This window comes from Ostrinia nubilalis, chromosome Z, assembly GCF_963855985.1.
Source record: "Ostrinia nubilalis chromosome Z, ilOstNubi1.1, whole genome shotgun sequence".
Classification (NCBI taxonomy): Eukaryota; Metazoa; Arthropoda; class Insecta; order Lepidoptera; family Crambidae; genus Ostrinia; species Ostrinia nubilalis.
In genome coordinates, this window is record NC_087119.1 from 8,473,817 (window position 1) to 8,500,018 (window position 26,202).

The following is a 26,202-nucleotide window of genomic DNA, read 5'->3' on the forward strand; positions in this document are numbered from 1 at the left end:
ACAATTCCACCTCTGGCCCGGCGGATATCGTACCGCCTATGTTCATTAAAAACAACGTGGGATTCTATGGTGAAATAATATTTCAAACAATAAAATCTTTTCCTTTTTTATAGAGGTACCAACTCGTATTAGTGTAGATTTCCCACCAGGGTTAACTCGTATTAATAACAGCTTTGTCTGGATAGCGTTTCGAATAAAAGTGACTAATTTTTAGGTTCCATTAAATTATCAGGTACTCACCTGGATGATGACCGACGTTTTTGTTCTGCGAATCGTGGAAGTGGAGGTTTTTGGAAAAAATGCTTAATATACATTTTGTAATGGTGGATATAAACCGACTGAACTAATGATTTTGAGATGATATTTCAGCACTTTTCATGAATTTTTACTGGATTTGAATAGTTAGCTATCAAAATGCGCGATCACTCTGCCAGCTCCGTTAGGTCTATGCGAGGCTCCCAGATTTTACTAGGTATTGATTTTTAATTTCAGATAGACTCCCGGGGCCCGGGATACCAATCAAAGCCAAGGCGCCTTGCGATTGGTTTGAATGTATTGATTTACCCCTATTTTTTTTTATATGTTTTATGGACCTGGAATCTAGATTTACGTGTTAACTAATGTTACCAGTTAGAAAGACAAAATACTTAGATGCTACATTAATATACAACAACGAATATTGGGTTAATGTTAATGTCATGTTAATTTTTGCGCTACACAAAATACTGAAGGGCCTAAAAGCTAAGTTTATGATACTCGAATAACAAAATTATTTTTTTTGTGCTGACAACACCGTGACAGTGTGATTTAGGCTATTCTTGTCTTGATGCACCTACCTGTTGAGAATTCCTCTAACTTCTAAGTGCAAATTACCTACTGTTGTTAATGATTAAGATTTTTACGTTATTTTTTAAATTATAAATGGTTTTGAAATTCTGTACAAAGACGAAAACGATAAACATTTTCTTTATAGTAGTAAAGTTGAGGTTCTAATAAAACAATGTATCACGTTAAAATATTTTTATTTACAATAGATCGATAAAAATTTGTAAGTAGCTTAACACAAAACTCCAAAAATTATTATTATTATTTTAGATACGCTACGTAGAATGTTCATTATGGGTGGGTTATGGTGTAGTTGGTATCGAGTTGGCCCTCTTCCACTTGGTAATAGAAGGCACTTAGACGGTGTATGAGAAATCATAACAAAATGCACTAAACCACACTCATCGTGAACTCTTATAACTCATAATTTAACTAATTGCTTAAATATACCTAATGGACAGAATATTCAGAGTATGTATTGAATAAAAATAAATATTTGTATATTATTCATTTGTATAATTATGTACTTACACTTTATGATTCTGTGGTATAATTAGTAGAATAAAAACTTTCAATTATAAAAATTAAAATATACATACATATTTTGTGGATTGCAAATATGATTACAAGTATCCAAATGCATTGAAAAGCAATGTAGAATAATAAAATAATTAATAAAATCACCTAATTACTATACTACAGTAACGAGTAGAAAAGCAGCGCCTAAACCAATGAGTTTGTTTCTATTCTTAGGTGCTAGTAATTTTACTTCCCAACGGGTATAAGTAAACAAGAGGTTATTAGAAGAAAGTTTGAGTGATACATACGTTCTCTACAAGACGCTAGGACGGGTAAAGAGGTAGCTGCCTTATATCGTAAGGATGACATCTCACAAAGCTTAGGAGTAAATATATACATACAACCGATTGCAGTTTGGCGGAAGGTATATAAGTATACAAACTTATTGACTCATATGAAATATCTTTATAAATATTTGTTCTTAATGTGGCTTAGTAACAATGCTACCCCGTGGCGATATCCGACATAGAAGGAAGTAAGAAATTAATAAGAAAGCACTTTATAAGACATATGGGTATGTTTACATAGGTACTGGAATTGAGTACAATTCAATACAATGATAAAATAAGCAAAAAAAAAACTAGTTTTCGACGACATTCAGTTGAAAGTTGAAACTACTTCTGCACCCTGTATAGCAATATTCATTAAAATTAATTGCATTAACTAATGAGTTAAATTGTCTGTTACGAAATTTATTAAATTTTAAAAACATCGTTTTCTCAATCATGATAATAGCCCTGGCGTTGATGTCGCGTGATTTAACTATCAATTAATCCTGAAAAGCTAATCATGATAATATTACTCATCAGCAGTTTTGTAGTTCACAAAATCTGCATTTATTTACTATCATTTTACGACATACAAATGTAAAAGGCGTCAACAAAGAATACTTTGAGTTTTCGCTTAAACCTACTTATTAATCATAATCTATATAGAATATAAAACTTCAAAATTATTACAACAACAACAAAGGTAATTTATTCTAGAACAAATGAAATAGTAAATTATGATAGATTATTACCTACACTTATTTGCTGTTAACACCATTTTTGAGTTTCTTAAATTCATTGAAGAGGTCTTGGACATCTTTCAGGGAGCGTTCGATTTGTTGCACGAAGTTGGAAGAGCTCTGAAAGTGAAACAAATGAAAACGGATAACATTAAAATATCAGAAAAGTTTCTAAGGCTGGGTTGCACCATCTTACTTTAACTTTGACAAAAGTTAAAAGTCTGTCAAACTCCATACAAAATACACCGGTTTTCGTCATAGTTCAGTGCCGGATTAGCCACGTAGCAAGAGTAGCAAATTCTACGGGCCCCGCGAATTTGGGGGCCCCGCGCTCCAACGCCTACATCTGACCGAAATAAAAAAATATTAATTTAGATAGGAGCCTGTCTCATCTGTGGATAGGAGCGTAAAATATCTTGCAGAACGAGGGCTTGCGTTTCGGGGTAGTGACGAAATTGTTGGTTCACCTCACAATGGAAATTATTTAGGCTTGCTAGAATTACTTAATAGCCCAATTTGACGCTTTTATGGCTCAACATATACAAAATTTATGCTAATAAAGAAAAGGGACGTACTATCGGCAACAGTGTTAACTGCCCATTGCCAGTCATGTCCATTGTACCATTTGATAGAGCGAGAGCAAAAACGGACATGGATAAGTAGTTAACAGTGTGGCCGTGTGTACGTCATATTTATCAAAAACAACTTGTAAGGAATTTATTCATCTAATTGCATCAAGCATACTGGATCAAATTATTTGCGAAATTAAGAGATGCAAATACTACTCAGTTTCATTCATTGGATTCTACTCCAGATATATCGCATGTAGACCAGCTGACTCTGATAGTGCGCTATTTTCTGCCATCTGGACCAGTAGAATTTGTTAAGTTCAAGGTCATACTGCTGAACAACTCGCTTAAAGTTTACTAGATTTCTTAAGTGAGACTGGCATTGATATCAAAGATTGTCATGGGATAATGCCAGTAACATGAGTGGGAAATACATTGGCTTACAAGCCCGAATTAAGGAAGTATAGCCCGACCAGGAACATAAAAACCCTCGCCATGTTGCGGAAAACTAATGGTACTCATTTCTTTTAATGGCAACAGTAACTGAAAACTTCATTGACATGTCACCTTGCATGTCAGTCTATTGCTGTCAAACTTTATTTTAAATGCGCGCAATTGATTTTGTGAATTAAATTGCTAAAATCTTTTAATAGTCGTGAAAGAAAAGTGGTTCACAATGTGTTAAAGTATTTGTCGAAGAGAAATACTAAGGGTTCGGACAATATTTTCATTGAATAATTTTTCCGACAAGGGTGTCAAATTGACTGACATGTTTATCGTATAGTACACTATGAAAATTAGCTGTTGTTTGTTTCAACTACCTATTTTAAAGTTTTTTGTCACTTTCTAAGTATTGAATTTTATGGAATTGGGAAAGAAGTACCGAGTTTTAAGCGTTCATGAGCAGACATTGCAGTTGAATATTCAAGTTCTGAATTTGATTATTGATGAATAATAAAATAAATCCTACTAGCTCGATTGATGTTTTCATTTAATTTATGTAAACCAGGTTACCTATAATAATATTTTTTCGTTAATTTATGAAAATATCAAATTAGCCCGTAATCCTGAATCCTGATATATAAAGTTAGCCTATTAATTTAACATAGGTACGACGACTGTACTCATTGTTGCACTATGAAATGCAATTGACGCGCCTCTATGCCAGGGTTTTTATGTTCCTGGTCAGGCTATAAATATAAATAAGTACGCCGAATATATTCCCTGTCTTGCACACTCATTAAATTTGGTTGCTAAGTGCGCTGCAGACTGCTGTACAGAAGCATTACTTTTCTTCGATTTCATTGAAAACCTCTATACATTTTTTTCAGCTTCTACCTATCGATGGGGTCGTCTTACGAACGCACTTAAAGATTCTACCTCAAAAATTCCGATTTTAAAACGTTTATCGGACACTAGGTCGTGGTCAGCCCGAGCTGATGCTACGAAGGCACTTTTATGTGGTTTTGTCAAGTTTTGGAAGACATTTTCAGTAACGTGGATCAAAAACCGGAGTGCCGTTTTATTTAATACCCTAAACTTGAGAACCTAAAGCAAACCAAGGGCCCCTTGATAGAAATTTGCTACAGGCCCCGCGCTGGCTTAATCCGGCACTGTCATAGTTACTGTTATAGTTAGGTGGTGCATCTCGGCCTTAATCTTCAACTTTACGAATGTCTCGATTATTCCCCTATCATCGTACAAACAACCAGATTCCATTGAACTGTGTAACATAAATAAAATTTGAAACATAATGGTTAATTTGAAATTAAAATTAGATTGGTTAAACTTACTGCTCTATCCACTGAAAGCTAAACAAATGATTGTTTTTCAATATTTTTCTTAAACATACGGACAAGTATTAGTTTATTACAGCATCTATAGCCATAAAAAATAAATATACTATCTGCGAAAAACACTGTTTTTATTCAAATAAAACAAGCGTCAGCGTTAGTTGCTCAATACATACTATTGAGTATGTATTGAGGATTACAGTGCAGTTTGTTTTATATTATGTAAATTATATTTTGTAAATAGCTTAATGCTAAAATCAAGTGACATACCGGCGATTAACGCCCGTTTTCAATCCCTAATTTTTAAGTTACCCATATGGTAACACCTGGAATTTTCTTTTCATAGGGGTCACTTAAAATTAGGGAATGATGGTGAAAACGGGCATAAGCCTCTTTAGCAATCATTATGTTTTTAAAGTAGTATCTTAGTATGAACAATCCCATTTTATCTTTTAAGTTAGAAGTTAGCACGCATCAATATATTATTATTGTAAACCCTCGATGAAAAGGCTGAGAAAATGCTTTTGTCTCAGCAGCCTTCTTACTATTTCAAAGCATTAGGGTTAAAGGTATACTGGAAAATGTGAAAGCGATTTAAATTTTGCAAAAAATACATGTTTCTATCACTATGATACAAATGGAAAGTTAAATTACTTTCATATAACGGATAACCGGCCAAATTATATAATCCATAATTTGGTGTATGTAGTAAAAGCAGTAAAAGGAACATTATGTCGTGCGCGAGATATTGCCTGTTGTTTTATTCTTTTATTGCAGGTTAGTCTCATCAACAGCACAACATCGCGATTTTTGCTAAGCGGGCGCCTGTTCAGCATATTTTTTATGATAATCATGTCTATTTATTTATTTATATTAGGGAAACAAACGATTTTGATATACAGACAAATAATCACACAAAAAATAGGACAGAAATCGGCAACTTGTATAACTACAAGTTATAATAATTAATACTAATACTATAACTTGTTTTGTCCGCCACATTGTTATGCTGAATAAAGATTTTCTTATTCTTATAACATTACCTGTTATAACTACAAGCAAAAAATAATGAGACATAAAAGGGCCCTTTAGGAGCGTTTGCTGATTTGTAAAAACTAATTTAATATGTAACGAGTAGACTAAATTTTACATTTTGATTTTTTAAGAATTCACGTGGACGTGTAATGGGTCTATTTCTATAGGATCAAGGGAACACGTACCGTGATAGGGCAGCTCCTCTTGCTAGAGACGTGGAAGAAGAGCGTGTCCTCGCCGACGATGATGTAAGACACCCCGTAGCCGTCGTCGGCCACCGGGCCGAAGCCGCCCCCCGCGCTCATGCACTTGGGGTGTTTCTTCAGGTCCAGCAGGCTGGTTTGACCTGCCACACAAAATTATCACTATGTTTATTATCACTACTACACGGGAGCTTACATGTTGCCACTTTTTCCAGCGCATACAATCACGTGGTTTTACAGTCGCGCGAATGCATCGCGATTGTATCTAAGTTTTAGTATCGCGTGTGTGTAAAGGTGGTAAAGGTAGATGTTTAGGGGCTGTATCGATGCTGCACAGCAACTGAATCGCGTTTGTAATTGTATAGCAAAAAGTTGCAATGTACCTCTGAATGTGTCCTAACATACTAATATTATAAAGAGAATAGATTTGTATATTGCATGTTTGTAACTAAACTAATGGACCAATTTAAAAATAATCTCTCACCATTAGAACACTATGCTACATTATCAAAATTCAACCGAAAAACAAAGTTTTCCGTGGCGTCTGTCTGTGTGGTTTTATCACGGATATTAATACGGGTTACACCAATAGGTAAGTCATTAATGGGGAAAACTTTAGGTAATTATTTGCTAAGGAGAAATAGAGGGTTGTTTTTATCTCGGTTTTTAAAGGGGGGTTCGCGGGGGATATTCACGCGGACAAAAGATGTGTTTCAATTAAATAATATTATTAATATTCCATAAACATCTATTAGCTAGAGTAAGTAAATCGATTCTGAATCAAATATTAAACATACACACAATGCCATGCTTCTATGAACTACAATATACAGATGCAACAGTCCACTCCGTAACTTATTTAATGTTTTTTTATACCTCGTGATAAGACAAATACGTATATTACGTAAGTAAGTAATTTATACGTTTTGTGTAATGCTATTGACACAGATACCTATTAAGAACATTGCTATCGCTTGAGATCTTGACATACTTTTGTCTGTAAATGCATTTGTTTGTAAAAGTCAATCGTTTTCTTATAACGACAACCGTGCATTTATTATCATGGAACTTACTACAATAATATGAGCCTAATTCCGACGGTTTGATTGATGCTACTTATTACATTATTACGCGTAGTAGTGTCACGTTAAGCTTAAAACGCACTATTTAATTAAATAGATCCTTTTTAATTAAAATACTTGACTTATGTAGGTAGTTAGTAAGAAATCGCGAATGGTTCAGCTTACGCACATTCTAACTGTTGGATAAGACGGTGCTAATTATATCGACCGGTAAATTGATGGGTGTCCATTATTATCAGAATTACAATAGGTAAATTAAAAATGCAAGATAGAGTGGTATCACAATCTAAATTTTTGATTAAAGATAAAACAAGTTCCTGGACTTAGAAAGGATTAATAACTAATTTATCGTCTAGTCGTAATTATTATAAATAAAAATACCATTAAATTGTATTATTAATTGATAGCATGGCCAATATTTATGTCCACCCCAGGATGTAGGCTTACAGATTAGAAGATAGGCATTATAAAGGTAAATCAGGCTGATGTCTCTACTATAATGCTATACAAAAAACAATTTAAACTGCCTACATCCGAAACTTTACTCGTATATAGGATGGAATTTTGTAATGCAACCTGGAGGGAAAGTAGGTACTCTTAATACTGCTGCTAATAGGTAAAAAATACAGGGTGTAAGTTTTAATAGATTTTAATCGGTTCGATTCCGGGTGTGGCAAGCAAATTTTTGAAAATCTTTGATTTCTGTTCTATTTATTTAAAAAAATAAGGGAATGCTTTTTCTGTATTTTTTTTTATCTACAGTATTATGAGTACTTTCCCTCCAGAGCCCCGATTACGGTAACTTTTAACGTTTCCAATCCAGACGCGCTTCATCGATTCTGCGATACAATTGGTCAAAACAGCTGACGTACGCTGTTGAACGACCAATCGTATCGCAGAATCGAGAAGCGTGTCTGGATTGGAGACGTTAAAAATTACCGTAATCGGGGCTCAGGTGGCATTGCGAATTCCACCCTGTATAGCTAAAATACAATCGCACCACTCTCGCGTTTCCATCGGACATGGTATGTCAGGGGCCAAACCCCCCGTGAAAAATAACCAATGATATAGATATACAGTGTGAGTCACGTTAAAGTGTACATATGAAAATAGATGAAACTAGACCTATTTTTATCGACAAGAAAGAGGTCTAAATTTTTTTGAGATTTTTTTTTAATTTTTTGTAGAATTTTTTTTCTTCCAGTTACTTATTGTAAAGAAAACGTAATAACTTTTAATCTAAGCGGTATATCCTGATAAAATAAAAACAGTAATAATGCTAAATAACAGGTGATACTAAAAAAATACATAAAATACACAAAAAATGCCAACAAATAAAAAAAAATTATACTTTTTGAAAAAAATCTGCTTTTAAATTCGTGTTTTTTTGGTTATTTGATAAATTTCTCCAAAAAATGCCCCTATAACAGGTGGTTTTTATTACTTTGTATTATTCTCTATCGTATTATCTTTGTAAAACCAAAAATCGCATGTCTCTATCCCTATCACAACATTTGCTATGATCGTTTGAACAAAGGCCTACCACAACATTATTCTCCGCTACAGGTAGAGACAATTTTAATTTTAACTAAAATGCTTATTTTACTTCGAAATCTTTTGTTTTTATTTGAAATCTAACTTGTCTTTATCAAAATTACAAGTCTAGAGCCATTTTCAGTTTCGTTGTTAACGAAGCGTTGAATGGCGCGCCCGGAGAGGCTTAGTTCAAACGATCATTGCAAACGTTGTGATAGGGATAGAGACATTCGATTTTTGGTTTTACGAAGGTAATACGATAGAGAATAATACAAAGCAATAAAAACCACCGATTATAGGGGCATTTTTTGGAGAAATTTTTCAAATAACCAAAAAAACACGAATTTAAAAGTTTTTTTTTTTTCAAAAAGTATATTTTTTTTTATTTGTTGGCATTTTTTGTGTATTTTATGTATTTTTTAGTATCACCTGTTATTAAGCATTATTACTGTTTTTATTTTATCAGGATATACCGCTTAGTTTAAAAGTTATTACGTTTTCTTTACAATAAGTAACTGGAAGAAAAAAAATTCTACAAAAAATTAAAAAAAAATCTCAAAAAAATTTAGACCTCTTTTTTGTCGATAAAAATAGGTCTAGTTTCATCTATTTTCATATGTACACTTTAACGTGACTCACACTGTATAGATACGCCAATGGCCGTTTCCATACCTTACTTACTGACTGACTCAGATATGCGCTAGCTAGACAATAAGTATAAAAAAGTGCACTTTTGAAGCACTTCGATAAGAAGTGCTCCTTTAAACCCAAAAATGCTTCAATCAATTTGCTTTCCGTGCAAAATCCACTACTCATCTGCTAAGATCCTTACCGTGTGGTGTCTGGCTGGTGGACAGTCGCCAGGGCTCGTTGAACACCTCCTGCAGGAAGGGCGACTCCAGCTCCAAGTACTTGGAGACGACGTACAGGCAGAACAGGTGGCGGTCGATGCCGCGGCCTGACATGGCATCCTGGTAGCCGAGCTGGTGGCGCTGGCTGGCTTTCACGAACAGATCCATACGCTCCTCCACCTGAAGTTAAAAAAGCACATCTATATTTTCACCGCAGATCACATAAGCTAAAAGGAGATGTGAAAAGGGGCGGGGCCAGTGTCGCAGCAATATGCCCAAAAACAGAACACATTGCTCGTGACTGCAATGTCCCATGCAGTTGACGTCATAATTATGTGTAAATAGTTTACATTGCTTGCGTAGAACTAATTATTTGAGCGTTTAAAAATGATACCGCAGTGGATAATGAGGACATTCAAACTAACAGAATCGCACGTCACTGCGTATGTAGTGGTGCTCTACGTACATTACTTGCAACCTGGTATGCGAACGAATAGTCGCACTGAATGCAATGTATGCATGACACACACTCTTCACGAAGTATTGTTTTTATTTTGATTAATTTCTAACGCGACTCTGGGTTTCGAACTCAGCGCATTGGTTGGCATCTCTCCTCTCTAGATCTCTATGATTGTCACATAACAGTTTCACATATTGCAGTAGTTGAATTATGTGAACATTAACAAGTTACGTTTAGGAACAGTTCTAATTCTTATGACTAGAAGTCAAAATAATGTGACTTTTTAACCGACTTCAAAAAGGAATAGGTTCTCCTATTTCAAAGGTTTACCAAACCCCTATTTTTAATGTAACAACGGAATACAACACTTTCGTTTATACTATGGCTAATGATTAGGTAAATGTTGTCGATGGTTTTAGATAACAAATTAATGTTATGCTTATCGTGCAAAATCTATATTCACCCGTAATTGCATGTAAAATTTATTACATGTCGGTGTATCTATCGATAAATGACATCGAGGCAAAAGTAACTAACGTGACTATTCCCACCTCTCGTTCCCACCACTGCAACTCCTGTGTAGCCAGGATCTACAGCTTGACCGCCACAAAAACCCAACCAATGAAGGTCAAGTTTGTCCCGGGGGAAAGTTAAACTGTCATTGGACCCGCAACGAAATTAATCAGAAGAACATAGGAGGAGTTCGAAATTAAGGTTCGACTTCCCTCCATCGCAAAGCGGATGACAGGTGACAAACAAAGGTTTAAAACCTTTAAGAAAAAGATTATGCACCACGGACAATAAATTAAATTTAGCAAGAAAAAGTAACTACTAAAAAAAGTATTTAAGTATGTTTATATCCGTTGGCTAGTACCCATAAATAGTACTACATAGACTAGAGGCACAGTGTAAACTGTCCAAGGATTTATTTATTTATTTACTGGTGTAGCTAACCTTCAACCACACCAACGCGTGGCGCGATCATAGGCCAATGACAGGTCGCGTGAATTGTTATGGGTCGCGGGACCTGTCACTGGCCTATGAGGTTGAAGCATTAGTTAGCTTGGCTGATATACACCACAAATTTTTTATCATCGAAAAAAAAAACCTGGGTAATGAGTTATTGATACCGATCCTATTTATGCCAAAAAAAAGTTAAATAAAGTTACTCAAAATTTCCTCCCAAAATTGGTAGTTTATGGACACACGCGTCGCTAGCACTATTTACGTAAGATAAAGTAACACTTATTAGAACTCAAAATTACTTGAAATGTTGCATGAAAATGGTCTAAGTTAGCTAAGTAAGTAATAATAACACTGGAAGCGTGGTCTAGGCGTGAGCGAGACAGACATATCGGGACAATGTGCGAGCGCGTACGACTACTCTAGCGAGCAGCGGAATGCCCCAGCTGTGACGCGTAAAATAGGGACTAAAGAAAATTTACTAAAAAAATTAACTTAATGAAAAAAAAATTTTTTTTTTTACTTTATATTTTTCACACATTTCTACATAACCTGTTAAAAATTTTTCGGTGATAAAAATGTAGTGGTGTAGTGAACTCACCGACACGTTAGGGTCGACCATAGCTTTGACCCAGGCGGAGCTCTCGATGGTGCAGGGCCGGACGGTCTCGGTGCGGCCCTCGCGGAACATACGGGTCATCGACGCCTCGTACGTGAGGCAGAACCGGCCCGCGTCTCTGTAGTACGACAGCTGGAGTACCAGCTGGATGAACGCGTCGGGGGACACGCGGCACTTCTTCATGAATCCTGCATGAGACATAATAATGACCATTAAGCATAGATATAGAGATGCCAACTAATGCGCTGAGTTCGAAACTCTGTTGCATTAGAAATTCACACACACAGAGTAATCAAAATATGAGCTTCAGAAAACCACAGCTCTTTATAATATTAATACAAACAGGTATTTTTATAGTACTTAGGCTGAGTTGCACCAACTAACTTTGACGGTAACTATAACGATAACCGGTGCTTTTTGTATGAAACTTGACAAATTTTTGACGTTTGTCAAAGTTAAAGTACGATGGTGCAACTCAGCCTTAGTCTTACAGCTTTTTAGTTTTAAGTTTTAACTTTTTCTTTCTACAACAAAATCTTTTTTTTTATCCACAACGAGGAAGCTCTTGGCCTGTATCTCACCTGATGGTAAGTGACGATCAGACCTAAAGGTGGAAGCGAGCTTCACCCGGAATCTTCAACCACGGAGGAACTGGCTATCTTACCTCTAAAAGTAGGCGATTTTTGATAATGATTTTTCGTCGGCCGATAGTTTAGTCGAGCAGTTGATCAGTATGGGCATGTATGGGAGTGCGCACACTACGCCGATTCGATTTGGCCGATTCTTCATACAATTTAAAATCGGGCACAACTATCGGTAAACTAAAAATCAACGGTGTGCGCCTACTCTAACTGCCGGAACACAATAATGCTGTTAACATTGTTGTTATGGCGACAGACTTAGGTAAGATGGTGGTAGCTAGCCAGGCGGACTTAGAACAAGCCCATTCTTAAAAATGCAATAATGAATTACAAAAAAAAAAAAAACAAATTAGTGTATGTCGCGCAATAAGAGTTGAGGTGATTAACACATGCAAAGATTTGTATCTGTATAACGCTTGTTGCGCTATGATGTCTGTTTCTTCAACTTCTCCATACAAAACGACAATACCTATCACAATAATAATTAGCATGGCGTGCATAAACAGGTGCAGACACATATGACAACAGCAACTCACCTTTCCCATATTTGGTGTACATAAGTATTCTTAGGTCGACTTCGTTGAACAATTTTTGTGCCGAAGGTGCTGTGCGTCCCTTCTTTGTTCAGGTTACCCTGGAGGCGCAACAACAACTCACCTTTCCCATATTTGGTGTACATAAGTATTCTTAGGTCGACTTCGTTGAACAATTTTTGTGCCGAAGGTGCTGTGCGTCCCTTCTTTGTTCAGGTTACCCTGGAGGCGCAACAACAACTCACCTTTCCCATATTTGGTGTACATAAGTATTCTTAGGTCGACTTCGTTGAACAATTTTTGTGCCGAAGGTGCTGTGCGTCCCTTCTTTGTTCAGGTTACCCTGGAGGCGCAACAACAACTCACCTTTCCCATATTTGGTGTACATAAGTATTCTTAGGTCGACTTCGTTGAACAATTTTTGTGCCGAAGGTGCTGTGCGTCCCTTCTTTGTTCAGATTACCCTGGAGGCGCAACAACAACTCACCTTTCCCATATTTGGTGTACATAAGTATCCGTAGGTCGACGTCGTTGAGCAGCTTTTGTGCGACGTTGTAGGACAGGTCGATGGCGCTGAGCGTCTCTTCTTTGTTCAGGCCAACTGGAGGCGCAGTATATGACGATGGCAACAACAACTCACCTTTCCCATATTTGGTGTACAAAAGTATTCGTAGGTCGACTTCGTTGAACAATTTTTGTGTCGAAGGTGCTGTGCGTCCCTTCTTTGTTCAGGTTACCCTGGAGGCGCAGGTATATGACGATGGCAACTACAACTCACCTTTCCCATATTTGGTGTACATAAGTATCCTTAGGTCGACGTCGTTGAGCAGCTTTTGTGCGACGTTGTAGGACAGGTCGATGGCGCTGAGCGTCTCTTCTTTGTTCAGGTCCCACTGAAGGCGCGCCGGCGGCGGCGGCGGCGTCTCGACAGTGCCTTTTGTGTTACCGTCTTCGGTGTATCTAGAACGCAGAAATATGCGTGATGATAGATCCGTAAAAAGGATGAGTTGTAAACTTTTACTTTCAAAAATTTAAGACACATTAAAGTTGGGTGAAAACCACACAAAACAATTTTTTACGCTAATATCACGCTACGACCAATAGAAGCGATGCATATTATGTTGCTAAAACGAGAAAATTAATCAAATAATGTTCAAGTTGCAGGCAAAGCTAGTCTCAAGGAAAGTTATAATCTAAAGCAAGAATCGAACTAGATTAAGATTTAAATCCGTGAAAGAACTTATCTTCCGTACACACACGCTTGAAAAATCTGTTATTGATATTTATTTACTTAAAAACGCGGAAATGTTTAAGGTCAAGCCGATAATATAATCACCTTTCATACTTTGAACTAATTATCATAATGTGATATTAATATTTAATAACCAACGTTTTTACGTTGTAATATTTTATTTGTGTCTCGCTCTTTCATTTTTGAAACGAGCGTAAGAAGTGAGTTGTTAATAAAGGAGACTTCTGTCAGTTTCAATTTGAATAATTAAAGAGACCAACATTTGTATGAAAGACAAAGCCCTCGCTTTGTCTATTGAACTTATTTACATAATAGATGTAAATCAAAACCGTATTGTTTTTATAATCAATTAGATCGATTGTGATTCAGTTTACTATTCCGTGTGAACTTACCCAATTTCCAATTCTGACCAGATGACGTACTCCCAAAGGTGGCCCATAACTGGTGCGTCGGCCCTGAAAGAAATATCTTTATGAAGCATTTGACAGTGTGAATATGTTTGCACAATATACAAATATTACAACTTTTATCGTATTGTTGTTATTTGATCGAACTGCAACTTCACTAACGATATCAAAACCATTACGCTTCAGACAAATTCAAATATTTCTTACATGACTCTGTATACTCGTACATGTATAGGATGGAACACAAAGACGTAATTATGTAACTAATGCGGATACTATTACCCGTAGCAAGACGTGTTTTGCTTATTTATAGTTAAGAAGTAGATTTCTTTTCTTGCGTCTGTATTTCTGAAGTCATATCGTTATATCCCCCAAGGTTCTTAATTCATGATTAAATAGGCATCTCCTGGGCAAGCTCACTCGATCATTTTACATCTAGGTACTCTGTTCAAGTGAGGTTATCAGACAATAATATGATAATATTGATAATCAAAATCAATCAAGTCACTTGCAACTCGCTTGTTATGCTATTTTTAAAGTGAAGAAAATGTAATGAAAAAGTAACAATAAAGTACATACATTTTCATATTTCTATAAAATATACTGAAGTGTTTATTACAATTTATGTATTACACTATTTCATTGCTTTTTACTTACCAAGTGTGCTCGGCATTAAATCCAACCTGAAAAAGGAAAAATTTGGTTGAATTATACGAAGTTTGTTTGAATTTCATTAAAAAAGTTTATTTTAAATAACTTTCATCTGTTCGCAATTCAACAACAACAGAGCTTGTGGGCGATGATGGATTTAATCCGTAGTCACATAAGTCAATCGTTTTGTAGTACATAATCTACACACTAACGATTGAACCTGTTTTATGTGTGTACAGTACATACGACTACTTACTTGAACTATTTAATACTAGAATTGACTTTGAGAAGATTATATTTTGCACAGAAATACGAACTCGTATCAATTGACATCTCGGACAGTTCAACTGGTTTAACCTTTTACTTTAACACATAACATTGAGCAGCGAGTTCTTTGACCATTAAAATGAAATGATCGTTGTTGACTTACATATCCGTTGGTGCTGAAGCAGAGGTTGAACGACTTGTCGAACCAGCGGTCGTAACCCTTCCCGTGTAAAAGTACGCGCCCGTATTCATCCAACTTCGACGGGTCTTTTTCGTCGAAACCGAACTCTCTGTCGTCTGCAACAAAAGATTCGTTCGTGTCAAGATACAGTTGTCGGCGCATCAGGCGAATACAAATATTTGTCGCCAAATAGGAGGACTTATTACAACTGCACGGCGCATCTTCTCAGCACTTGCCAAATATAATATGTTTGTCTCCAAGCACTGGTAGGTAGGGCAACAAAAGATTGAGACATGCAAAGGCGATTTGTAAGAACTATTTCAATTAGTCTATACAAATAAAGATATTTCGCATGAGATGTCCCAGTATAAAGAGATGTGTTGAAGACTGTACATAATAGGTACACATTGCTACGAGTAACTCAACAATGAGAAGTCCAACTACGCCAAAGGTCGCAAGTACAATGATGTTTTCTGTGTATGATTATTATTTTTTTATAGAGGGTCACATTGTATTGCCACTTATTTATTTTTCGCATTTTTTTAGCCACAACGAGGAAGCTCTTGGCCTGTATCTCACCTGATGGTAAGTGACGATCAGTGGGCTGAGTACTGAGTCACTAGTGAGCGCGTTTAAAAAATGTATGAAAATTTTAGTTTTTTAACGTTTCCCGCTAGGGGCGCTGTACAATCCCGTCATACATGTACACTAGTGAGCGCGTTTGATGGAAACTCACACTAGGCCCTCAGGCCGAAGGTGAAAGCGAGCTTCACCCGGAATCCTCAACCACGGAGGACCTGGCTATCTTACCTCTAACTGTTGGAACACAATTATTATGCTGTTAACATTGTTGTTATGGCGACAGACTTAGGTAACTCCTAGTCCGTTAAGTGTACGACTCAAGTACAAACACGTATTTTATACTACTATAAATATAATATTAATAAAATCACCAATAGACTGCTTGAACGTCGAGTTCTGCGAGTTCATCGAGCCATTAAGTCTAAAGGGTATATTTACTTTATTATGCTTACATAAGCAGCATAAATGCAACGAACACATGTCATGTACAATTTAATTACAGTGTGACATTGTGTATCAAATGATAAGAATGGAATTGACCCCAACAGTAGTTTATCTATATGTATATTGTCTAATCAACATAGGTTTTGCAAAGTACTATCGCATCTTATTATATCCCTAGACCATTTTTAATATAGGTACGAGAAGTAGTTTTGATTTTTTGATATTTCTATTAAAGCATTATTAATCAATGTTTTATTAGTAATTTAGTACATTTCAAGAAACTATAAATAAAGATTTGGCAATTAATTAATCAAAATATATCTTGTATCAGTCTACTTTGTCGCGCCTTTGATTACAGAAGTCACAAATAATAGATTATTTTATTACTAAACCTGCGCCATATCGTAATATTCTGAATTACTTGTATGATATAAGATTCGTGCATATGCACTAGTTTCGTTGCTAGGGCAGTCACGTTTTCAGTATTATGTTTAAATACTGAAATCGTTAGTAAAGTGTTTTAATACCTTTAATTGTACATGTTTCATGTATTGATACGTAGGTATGTTTGAATCATTCGAACAGCGTTGACTTCGCGTATTATGAAATGATTGCCCGGAGCTGAACGTGGACAAATATGTTCGTCGGAACTTTGGATTGAGTAAACAGTTTACCCTTTAAAAAGTCTAATAATAACAATTTGTTTGCGAGTAAACACACGGTAGGATCATAGTTCAAATAATGATTACTACGTGGTGTCTGTGACCCTTGTACTTGTGAAAGAATGTACGCGATAAAACGTAGACATTCTAGGCTTAGTGGGATAATTCCCCCTCAAATATACTGCTCTTCATAGATGTAGGACTTATAGAACAAAGCACTGATCGCAATACTAACTAGCAAAGCGTAAATAACATTTGGTTTTATGCTTGCTTGCAATAAACTGTACTTTGTACAGAGTCATACGCTATGAAACAGTCGAAATACACCGGAATATCCGCAATGCAAGTAAAATCTGATAAGATTGGTTCGATGGTTATGCAAGGCCACAACATAATACCCAGCACTGATAAAATATGTCTGGTAGATAAGCTATCGCTGAAGTGGAGGATGCAAATCTGATTTTACTATTTTTATATTAAAGATAATCTGATATATAAAATTTTTGGTAAATATTTTTTAAGTATACCTAAATGGAGGTTTATAAGGAGGCCTGAATATGTTTAGAAGAGTATATTTGTCTTTTGGTCGTCTTTTACGTCAAACGGAAAAAGTGGGAGTGGTCTTTTATTACTGTTTGAAGCATACCGATGTACCTATATCATACTGATGGTGAAAATTCTTTCACCGGTAGATTAATGAGTGAGAGCAATCAAATCGCACGTATCCTCCAACTAACCCTGATAATTCCAAAAAGCGAGCAGCCTGTGCTCAAGCTAAACTAAATCTAGTGTATAATTAAGAATATTTTAAAACTAGCTTTCTGCCCGCGGCTACGTCCGCGTGGAATTTTGTCTGTCACAGAAAAACTTTATCGCCCGCATCCCTGTTTCAATAACCGGGATAATCTCTATCTCTCTATGCCACATCAAAATCGGTTCAGTGGTTTAGGCGTGAAAGCAAGACAGACAGACAGAGTTACTTTCGCATTTATAATATTAATAGTATAGATGAAAGAAGCTGACAATATTGACCGAGTTTCTTGAGCTGTTACTTCTCAACACTGGTCCATATTATTTATCTCGAAGGTAGGGTTGGGAAGTGTAAAAGTGTTCTTTGAAAGCCTACTTTCAGTATAATTAGTTTTAATAATGGTAGTTACCAAGGCAGACGTTAAACGCGGCGCGCTCGATGCAATGCAAGGAGGTTCTGTTGTGGCCGCGGTTGAACATCGTCTGGCGAATGTGCGCCCAGTGGGAGCGCTCGCCTGCCGTCAAGGCCGCGAGACGCTCCTCGCCGACCACCGGCTCAGAATCGTCGTCTAGAATCTGCTGGATTTGCCTGTTAACAACAAAATACTTATTAGAAAAAGACAATTTATTAAGTATTTGGAATCAATAAAAAAAACTAACTTTTGCTCAGCTACAATTAATAGTCTTGAGTTGCACCAACTTTGTCGGTTCAGTCAACTTACTTTAACCGTAACTATAATAATAGTCTTTTGTATAGAGTATGACAGATTTTTGACATTTCGTCAGTTGCAGGTTCACTTGGGGTAACTGACAAAATACGGTTTTTGAGTTAAATATACAGTTTTTCTTAGTTTTTTCTGCTCTTTCGAATGGTATACGTAAAAAAATTCTAGCTTTAAAAAAATTACAATTACACGGACATTTTCAGGTGTGAACTTTTCAGATTTCCTTCACAATTTTGGTGTAACTGACATTGAAATAATTTTACCAGGTTGAATTGGTGTATCTGTAATAATGTAAAAAAATTGCTACAAAACTTTGCAATTACACTGATTTGCTAAGGTTTATAACATGAAATAAAATAGGAATTTAGAAAGTTTTAAGACATATTACATTATTATTATACCAGCAGTATCAGTTAAAGAAGTTAAAGTTAGCTCAACAAAAAAAAATATTGAAATTGAGCAAACTATCCAGCCAACTAGGCGTCACTGCGCGTTGCTAACATTAACCTGTCGTTACTCTGTTACTTTTACTGTTGTAGTACTCATGACCTTAATTCAACATTGCTATAAAGAGGTGGGAAATTAAATCCATTTTGTTTTCAGTTTAAGTTGCCCCGTAGAGCTAAATACGGTATTGGTAAGTCAAAGCTTAAAAAAAATATTCAAATTAATTAGTTTCACAGTAATACTTTAGTAATTTCAATATTTCTGTCTTAAAAAAATTAAACACACATTTTTCTTGATTTTCGTGGCTTTTAACATTTTTTAATGAATAAAATAAAAGTTACTTCTAATAAAATTTAAAAAAAATAAAGAAAACGACAAAATGTTATTTTTTTCATGAATTCTCTTATTTTTTAATACTTTTACATAAATTATACAGCAACTAAGTAACCAAATCCCAGAAAATCATCAAATTGTTTTAACTTTGGGCAGTACTTACACCAATTTGACCTATGTTTTTTCGAAAAGTTTGGTCTAAAATTGGTGTAACTGTCAAAAGTACAAAAATACATTGGTGTAACTGCAATTTATTTCCTTAACTAAGACATATTAGATAATTCTTTTTATTTAATCTAAAACCGCGTAGAATTCTAAGCATTTCTGTAAAAACAGATCCAAAAAAGGTTAAATAGGAAAAAAGTTATGTCCGATTTAAGACAAAAAAAAACTTTAAACGGCTCTACTGAAAAACTGTATTTTGTCAGTTACCCCAAGTGAACCTGCAACTGACGATTTGTTAAAGTTAAAGTAAGATATTATGGTGCAACTGATAAAAGATTGTGGTCAAATACCTGCCTTGTTATGCCGACTGCTTATCTGGCGATTTTTTGGCTTTAAAGGACGAGGAATCGGTCTACACCTACATCGGTGTAATGTGCGCACTTTCATACATGTTCATACTAATTAACAAACCACCCAACCAAACTATCGGCCGACCAAAAGTTTGTTATCTACGGGGAGGGACTCTTATTATTTCATTTACATTATTAGCACGTATTAATTATTAAATAGACTTTAATTTATGCTATTGTTAGCTTATTAACATGTACACAACGAATAATGGATTGATTATCTTAATTGTTTTGAGACAAAACAAATAAATAGCACGCGAATGGAGATGCTGAATACCTAGTTACTTCATCACTACATAATATAAAACAAAGTCGCTTTCAGCTGTCTGTCCCTACGTATGCTTAGATCTTTAAAACTACGCAATGCATTTTGATGCGGTTTTTTCAATAGAAAGAGTGATTCAAGATAAAGGTTTATATTAGTATACTTAGCAACCGTGCGAAGCCGGGACGGGTCGCTAGTTTATAATGAAAGCGATAACGAAATGGAGATGTCATGTCACATGATGTCGTATTTATATTTAGTGCCACGGGCGTACGAGTTCAATTGTAAAGTCAATTATACATGGCTATTGTTATTTATTTTGTAGGTAGTTAAAAGTATGTTACAAAGGAGTTGTTATTTGGATGAATGAATTGGAGAAAAAATTGTTATTTTATCACTGAAACTCAGCTAATGTTGACTCAGTATTTATTATTGGTAAAATGAAAGAGTCACTTTATATGTATATTTGTTCCCAGTTTAGCGATAGTGCAGCCTTGAATAAAACTATTAATTTATACGATGATTCTATGATTCGCAGCCTTCGGTCCTAATCAATAGAAGATGAAGAATCACTAACATTTTGCACAGAACACCAAATTACTAAACCAACCACTTGTGTAGCAGCTCCCATAGAAAAATTTACATCATGTGATAGTTTTGATTCCGTAATCTCTCCTGTTAGTAGGGAACTTAGTGCAAGAACCCCTCCACTTTGATATAGAAGGTTCATTTTTGCAACAGTGGTTCTGGCATTTATCCCTTTCAGCACAGAATAATACGAAAGTGCGTTCGACTTTGAAAAAATCTAGTGAATTGGTAAATCAATTTTACCACGCCAAGACGCTTCCGATCGATCGTACGGTTCGATATATTTGCTATTTTTCATACAAAAACTTTCAATGGCGTTCAGTCGGTGCTGTGTTGAGTGACAAAGATGGACGTGTACCTGACTACGGGAGGCGTGAAAAGTATTAATTTATTTAAATTACTTCTTTTGTGGATTTCAATGAATTTTGTGCGTATTAATTTAAATTATATCCTTAAAAAATATAATTCGCTTTAATTTTATAAAAAGTTAGATGTAACCGAGTACCAGGTACTCCTAAAGTTCTACAGCACGAGCGTGCATGTCGGGACGATGTTTGAATTTTTGGTAATGTAAGTAATGGAAACCTTTCGAATCTTTTAAAGGTCTGAACATCAGATTTACTCTAGAATAAACTCAAGAATGTCTCCGAGACACATAACCACCAAATAGTACAAATCCGCTGTAGAAAATATAGCCACCAGTGAAAATATCGAGAGGATACCAGGATTCTAGTACCAATAGATGAACCAAAATGATCCCTTTTATGAAAATATCTAACCTCATGTGTTATTGAATAATAGCCTCGACATCTGGGATTCAAAAAAAAAAGTTATTACTAAAAACGAAAGCTCATGTTCAATTTTAAGATGCTACTACCCCCAAAATTCAGGTTTTGACAGAGTTCTAGGTTAGGGCCATGAGCTATTTTTGAATTTTTTTGCAGAAATTAGTATCTAATTACGATATCATGTCTTTATGAAGAATAATAAAGCTCCTTATATCTAAAATGACTTTTTTTAATTAGTTTAAATTTTAATTGTAATGAAATAGCTATTCATAGGTTCATGACGGATTGGTACGATCGTGCGGGGGGGTTTAGGGGGGTTAAAGTCACCCCCTAAATTTTTTCTCAATTTTTCTCTATTTACTAAGATCCTAAAGACCCCAGAAACTAACGCGATTTTTTAGAAATCGACAAATTTTCCTCTCGTGCTGAAAGGGTTATGCTATTTAGCAACTTCGTCCCGTGAAGCAAAATGCAAATCGAAAATTTGTTTGTTTGGGGGCATGATTTGTTTTTAAACATTATTAATATACTTAATAGAACATTATTGCGTGTGATGTTTGCTGTATAACATTGTACGTACCAGGATATCTATCGCGTAAATAACATACATTGTACCTACCAAACACACAGAGGTCGAATGGGGCCGACTATCAATTTGGCCCAGCTCCGAATATGGGTCAATGTTAGAAACCATCAGCGTGTTGACGACTACTGTGTTATATTAGGACTTTAGAAACGAAATAGAAAGCGACCTTAGCCTGGATAGGAATAGATAAAGATTGACATATAAAGACTGCAAGATGAGGTTATCACCGATTATTCTAGTAAATATCTTATCAAGGAGAAATAAACCTAGTTTTGTTGTAACAAAATGCTTAAATTCTGCTAATAAGACATTTATATTCAAGGCATAATTTTTCGCGGGCATTACGAAAAACGCCGAATTAAAATGAGTCCCTCAACCAGTGTCAAACTCTTTGCTATTTAAAATTGTATAGACCGTGATTGTTTCAATCATGATTACCGTTACTATCGGTATATTATTTTGTCACAATATTAAATGAGATAATAAAATTAAATATCACGTCTATAGATCCGCTTCTTTATCGGGACATTAACCCCAGCGACGTGCGTAAGCCGAGATAAAACTCTTCACCTAATTTCTGACCTTTCGTCTGCCACGGGGGTGTTCCACAGATTATGGCCATGTGTAATTAATATAATTAACTGCTTAATCAACACATTAAAAATTATCATGTGACATGTGTCTCGAATCACAGTTAAGTTCAATAACGTGTTTAAGTTATTTAAAGCGTAATTCGTCAACACAATAAACACTGGAATATTAATCAGATGTAATAATTTTGCAACATAAGTAAAATTTTATTTAAAAAAATAAAACCGACTCCAAAAAACCTACACTAAAAAGTAGAAAAATAATTACTAATTACCTACTTATTTATTAGGACGAATTAATATTTATGTAGGTATACCATGATTGATACTTCTGGAGTCGGTGCCAAGATTATGAAACATGTAAAGTTTGCCTGCACCGACTCCAAAAGTATCAATCATGGTATACCTACATAAATATTAATTCGTCCTAATAAATAAGTAGGTAATTAGTAATTATTTTTCTACTTTTTAGTGTAGGTTTTTTGGAGTCGGTTTTATTTTTTTAAATAAAATTTTACTTATTTCTTGCTTTTTAGTTAACTAATTATTACCTTAACGTTAACCGTCAGCCCACCTTAAAAACATGAAAGAATACAACTGTTGGTCTATTTGTACCTATAATATTTAAAGAATTATCCTCCAACTCCTAAGCATTAAGGAGTTGTACCTACCATGACCAGTTCATCATGATGAGATGATGAATATCTGATGTAAACACTTGAATAACTTTAGAAACTATACTAATCTATAAAATTAAAAGAATTATCTTCCAACTCCTAAGTATTAAGGAGTTTTACCTTCTATCATCAGCTCATCAATATGAGATGATGATTTCCAGGAGCAAATACTTGAATAACTTAAGAAAAAGTTTGAAAAACGATATACGTGCCTATAAAATTTGAGGGTTGCCCTCGATTTCCCTAGGATCTCATCATCAGATCCTAACTTGGTGACAATGGGACCACCTCGGAAGTGTACCCTATCGAACAAAAAAAGAATTTTGAAAATCGGTCCACAATTGACGGAGTAATCGGTGAACATACATAGAAAAAAAAAATACATACAGTCGAACATATAACCTCCTCCTTTTATGAAGTCGGTTAAAAAATGTGAAGTCTGATGTGCTGTTGACTGTTCATAAAGTATTTGACAAAGCTATTTGTTATGTAAGAAGTCGATCGAGTATTTATAATATGAATTACATAATGGAATACCTACTATCATTATGTAAGAGAACGACACATCCATACATGTCAGCTACTACGATACCACACACAGTGACGTCCTAGTTTGGTTAGGACTTCCATGTATAGATTGACTGTTTAAAATTACTACAGTAATGGTATTGGAAGATATAAACCCGATTTTGGTTGGTTCAAGTACTTTGTTAACTTTTTTTCCGAATACTGATTTTTTAAAGCATTTGATTTTGTAAAGGAGAAAAGTGATGACAATGACAATGGAGAGAACGATCAATTCGTTTCAATTGTGTATCAATTATCTGCACAATTGCACGCATAATTAATGCGATGCGCTTGAGGCAAGACAAGTGGGCACTCAGTGCGACCTTAAACTGCTGGCCTGGCTTCATAATCGACGCATACGGAGCGGTCTCAATTGCACAATGAATGCATATCCGTTACGTAGCTGCCCGCTTTCAATGAAATTCGCAAGGTCTTTTTACGTAATTAATTAACTTTTTTTGCGCGAATTAGTCCTTAAAGGTGCGTTCAGGAGTAAGACAGAGGGCTTAAACAAAACTTAACACTGGAGTGCAATGTGCGATCCAAATAACTGAACGACATAATATTATTTGAATACAGAACACAAACAACACTTACACATTCAAATTCAAATATCGAATACAGCTACCTCACTCTTGGAATGACTCTGCAATGTTCGATGTGTAAATACTATTTTTTCTGTTGTGCCAGTGACTTAGGCTGAGTACTAAGCCCGTGGTCTAGGCGCAGACCTGAGGCGCAGACTATCGATTTTACGTCGGCCGATAGTTTAATCGGGCAGTTGATCAGTATGGAAGTGCGCACATTAGGTACACCTATTTGATTTTCATACAAATTAAAATCGGGACCGTACTATACAGTGGCGGCGTAGCATGGGTTGGCACCCGGGGCGATCACCCCCCCGTCCCCCCAGTCATAAGTCCTAAGGCACCCCCTGGTAACCCCCAGGATTTTGGGGTTACCTACCGATTCGAAGATTGAAAGACAATCGTAACCCCCCCCCCCCCCCCCCCCCATCATGACATATACCCAAGATTTGCCATGCAGATGTGCCAATGAGTACTAATCTGCGCGACTTGTGTCACCCCCTGATGCTTGGCACACGGGGCGGACCGCCCCCACCGCCCCCCCCTTACGCCGCTACTGGTACTATAACCGTAAGTATAACGATAACCAGTGTTTTTCAATGGAGGACAGGATTTTTGACGTTAGTCAAAGTTAAAGTAAGATGGTGTAACCCAGCCTTAGCGCTACTATAGAAGATAAGGTGTAGTAGATCAATCACTCACACTTGAATATCACATGGCTTGAGCAAGCGGCCTCGGGAGTTCACCATGACTTTGAAGTATCTGCCTTTGTGGTACACGGTGATATGGTTAGAGTCCTGGTAGTGCACGATTTTGTCTGTCTCGATGCCTGGCACGCGAACGGTGTTGAAAAGTCGCTCGTATTGCCAAGAGCATAAAGGCACCATGCCTTGCAGCATTATCTGTGGAACAGCTATCCGTTACAAGACTGTTTATAAGGACATGACCGTATATTAACGGATAATTCTATATATCACAGATTTTATACATTCAAATTCAATCATCACATCTAATAATAATCAAATAATTATTGAAAAGTATTTTCATATAAATCTTCTTTCACAAGTCATCAATCATCTAGCTAGTTAAATTACTTGAGGAAAATGTGTTGATGATTCTCGCATAAAAGCAACATAAACTACAACTACGTACAACACACAATGTAATAATATTTATCGCTCAGGTTTAATGAAAAATAGTGTTGCATACATCAAAACATGTATAAATCTAACATAAACCACCTTGATACTTGAACTCTAAACCTTGAGTACAAAACAACGTGCTTCCCGATCCGAACCCCTATATTGAATAAGTGGTCCACTTACCGGCTCCAATTCCTGCCTGTCAATCAGCCTTCTGAACCTCAGGCACAGGTATATGAAGACAGCGGCGCGCGCGGCTTGCTTGTTGGTTGGCCGGAGAAGAATAGCATCAGTCCCGTAGAAGTTAGAGTTCACCATGAGCGGGGAGCGACCGCGAAGATACACATACTCTTCCCACCAATCAGATACGTAATTGCTTGACCACCTGTTCACAAAAAATCACATCTCTAACAAACAAGTTATTTACTGGACAATTGA

General features: G+C 35.9%; 1 protein-coding gene across 2 annotated transcripts in view; it reads right to left on the minus strand.

Moving 5' to 3' along the window:
• Positions 1 to 1,005: 1,005 nt before the first annotated feature.
• Positions 1,006 to 26,202, minus strand: part of LOC135086842 (carnitine O-palmitoyltransferase 1, liver isoform) — a 28,238-nt gene continuing 3,041 nt past the window's right edge. For both annotated transcript variants that reach the window (XM_063981649.1, XM_063981650.1), the window contains exons 7-17: positions 25,948 to 26,149; positions 25,325 to 25,524; positions 18,305 to 18,483; positions 15,439 to 15,572; positions 15,015 to 15,040; positions 14,343 to 14,405; positions 13,477 to 13,658; positions 11,507 to 11,712; positions 9,464 to 9,662; positions 5,996 to 6,156; positions 1,006 to 2,533 (exon numbers count right to left, since the gene is read on the minus strand). In XM_063981649.1, coding sequence (XP_063837719.1) covers positions 2,432 to 2,533; positions 5,996 to 6,156; positions 9,464 to 9,662; positions 11,507 to 11,712; positions 13,477 to 13,658; positions 14,343 to 14,405; positions 15,015 to 15,040; positions 15,439 to 15,572; positions 18,305 to 18,483; positions 25,325 to 25,524; positions 25,948 to 26,149 — 1,654 coding nt within the window. In that variant the 3' untranslated portion in view covers positions 1,006 to 2,431. The remainder of the gene's footprint in view (positions 2,534 to 5,995; positions 6,157 to 9,463; positions 9,663 to 11,506; positions 11,713 to 13,476; positions 13,659 to 14,342; positions 14,406 to 15,014; positions 15,041 to 15,438; positions 15,573 to 18,304; positions 18,484 to 25,324; positions 25,525 to 25,947; positions 26,150 to 26,202) is intronic.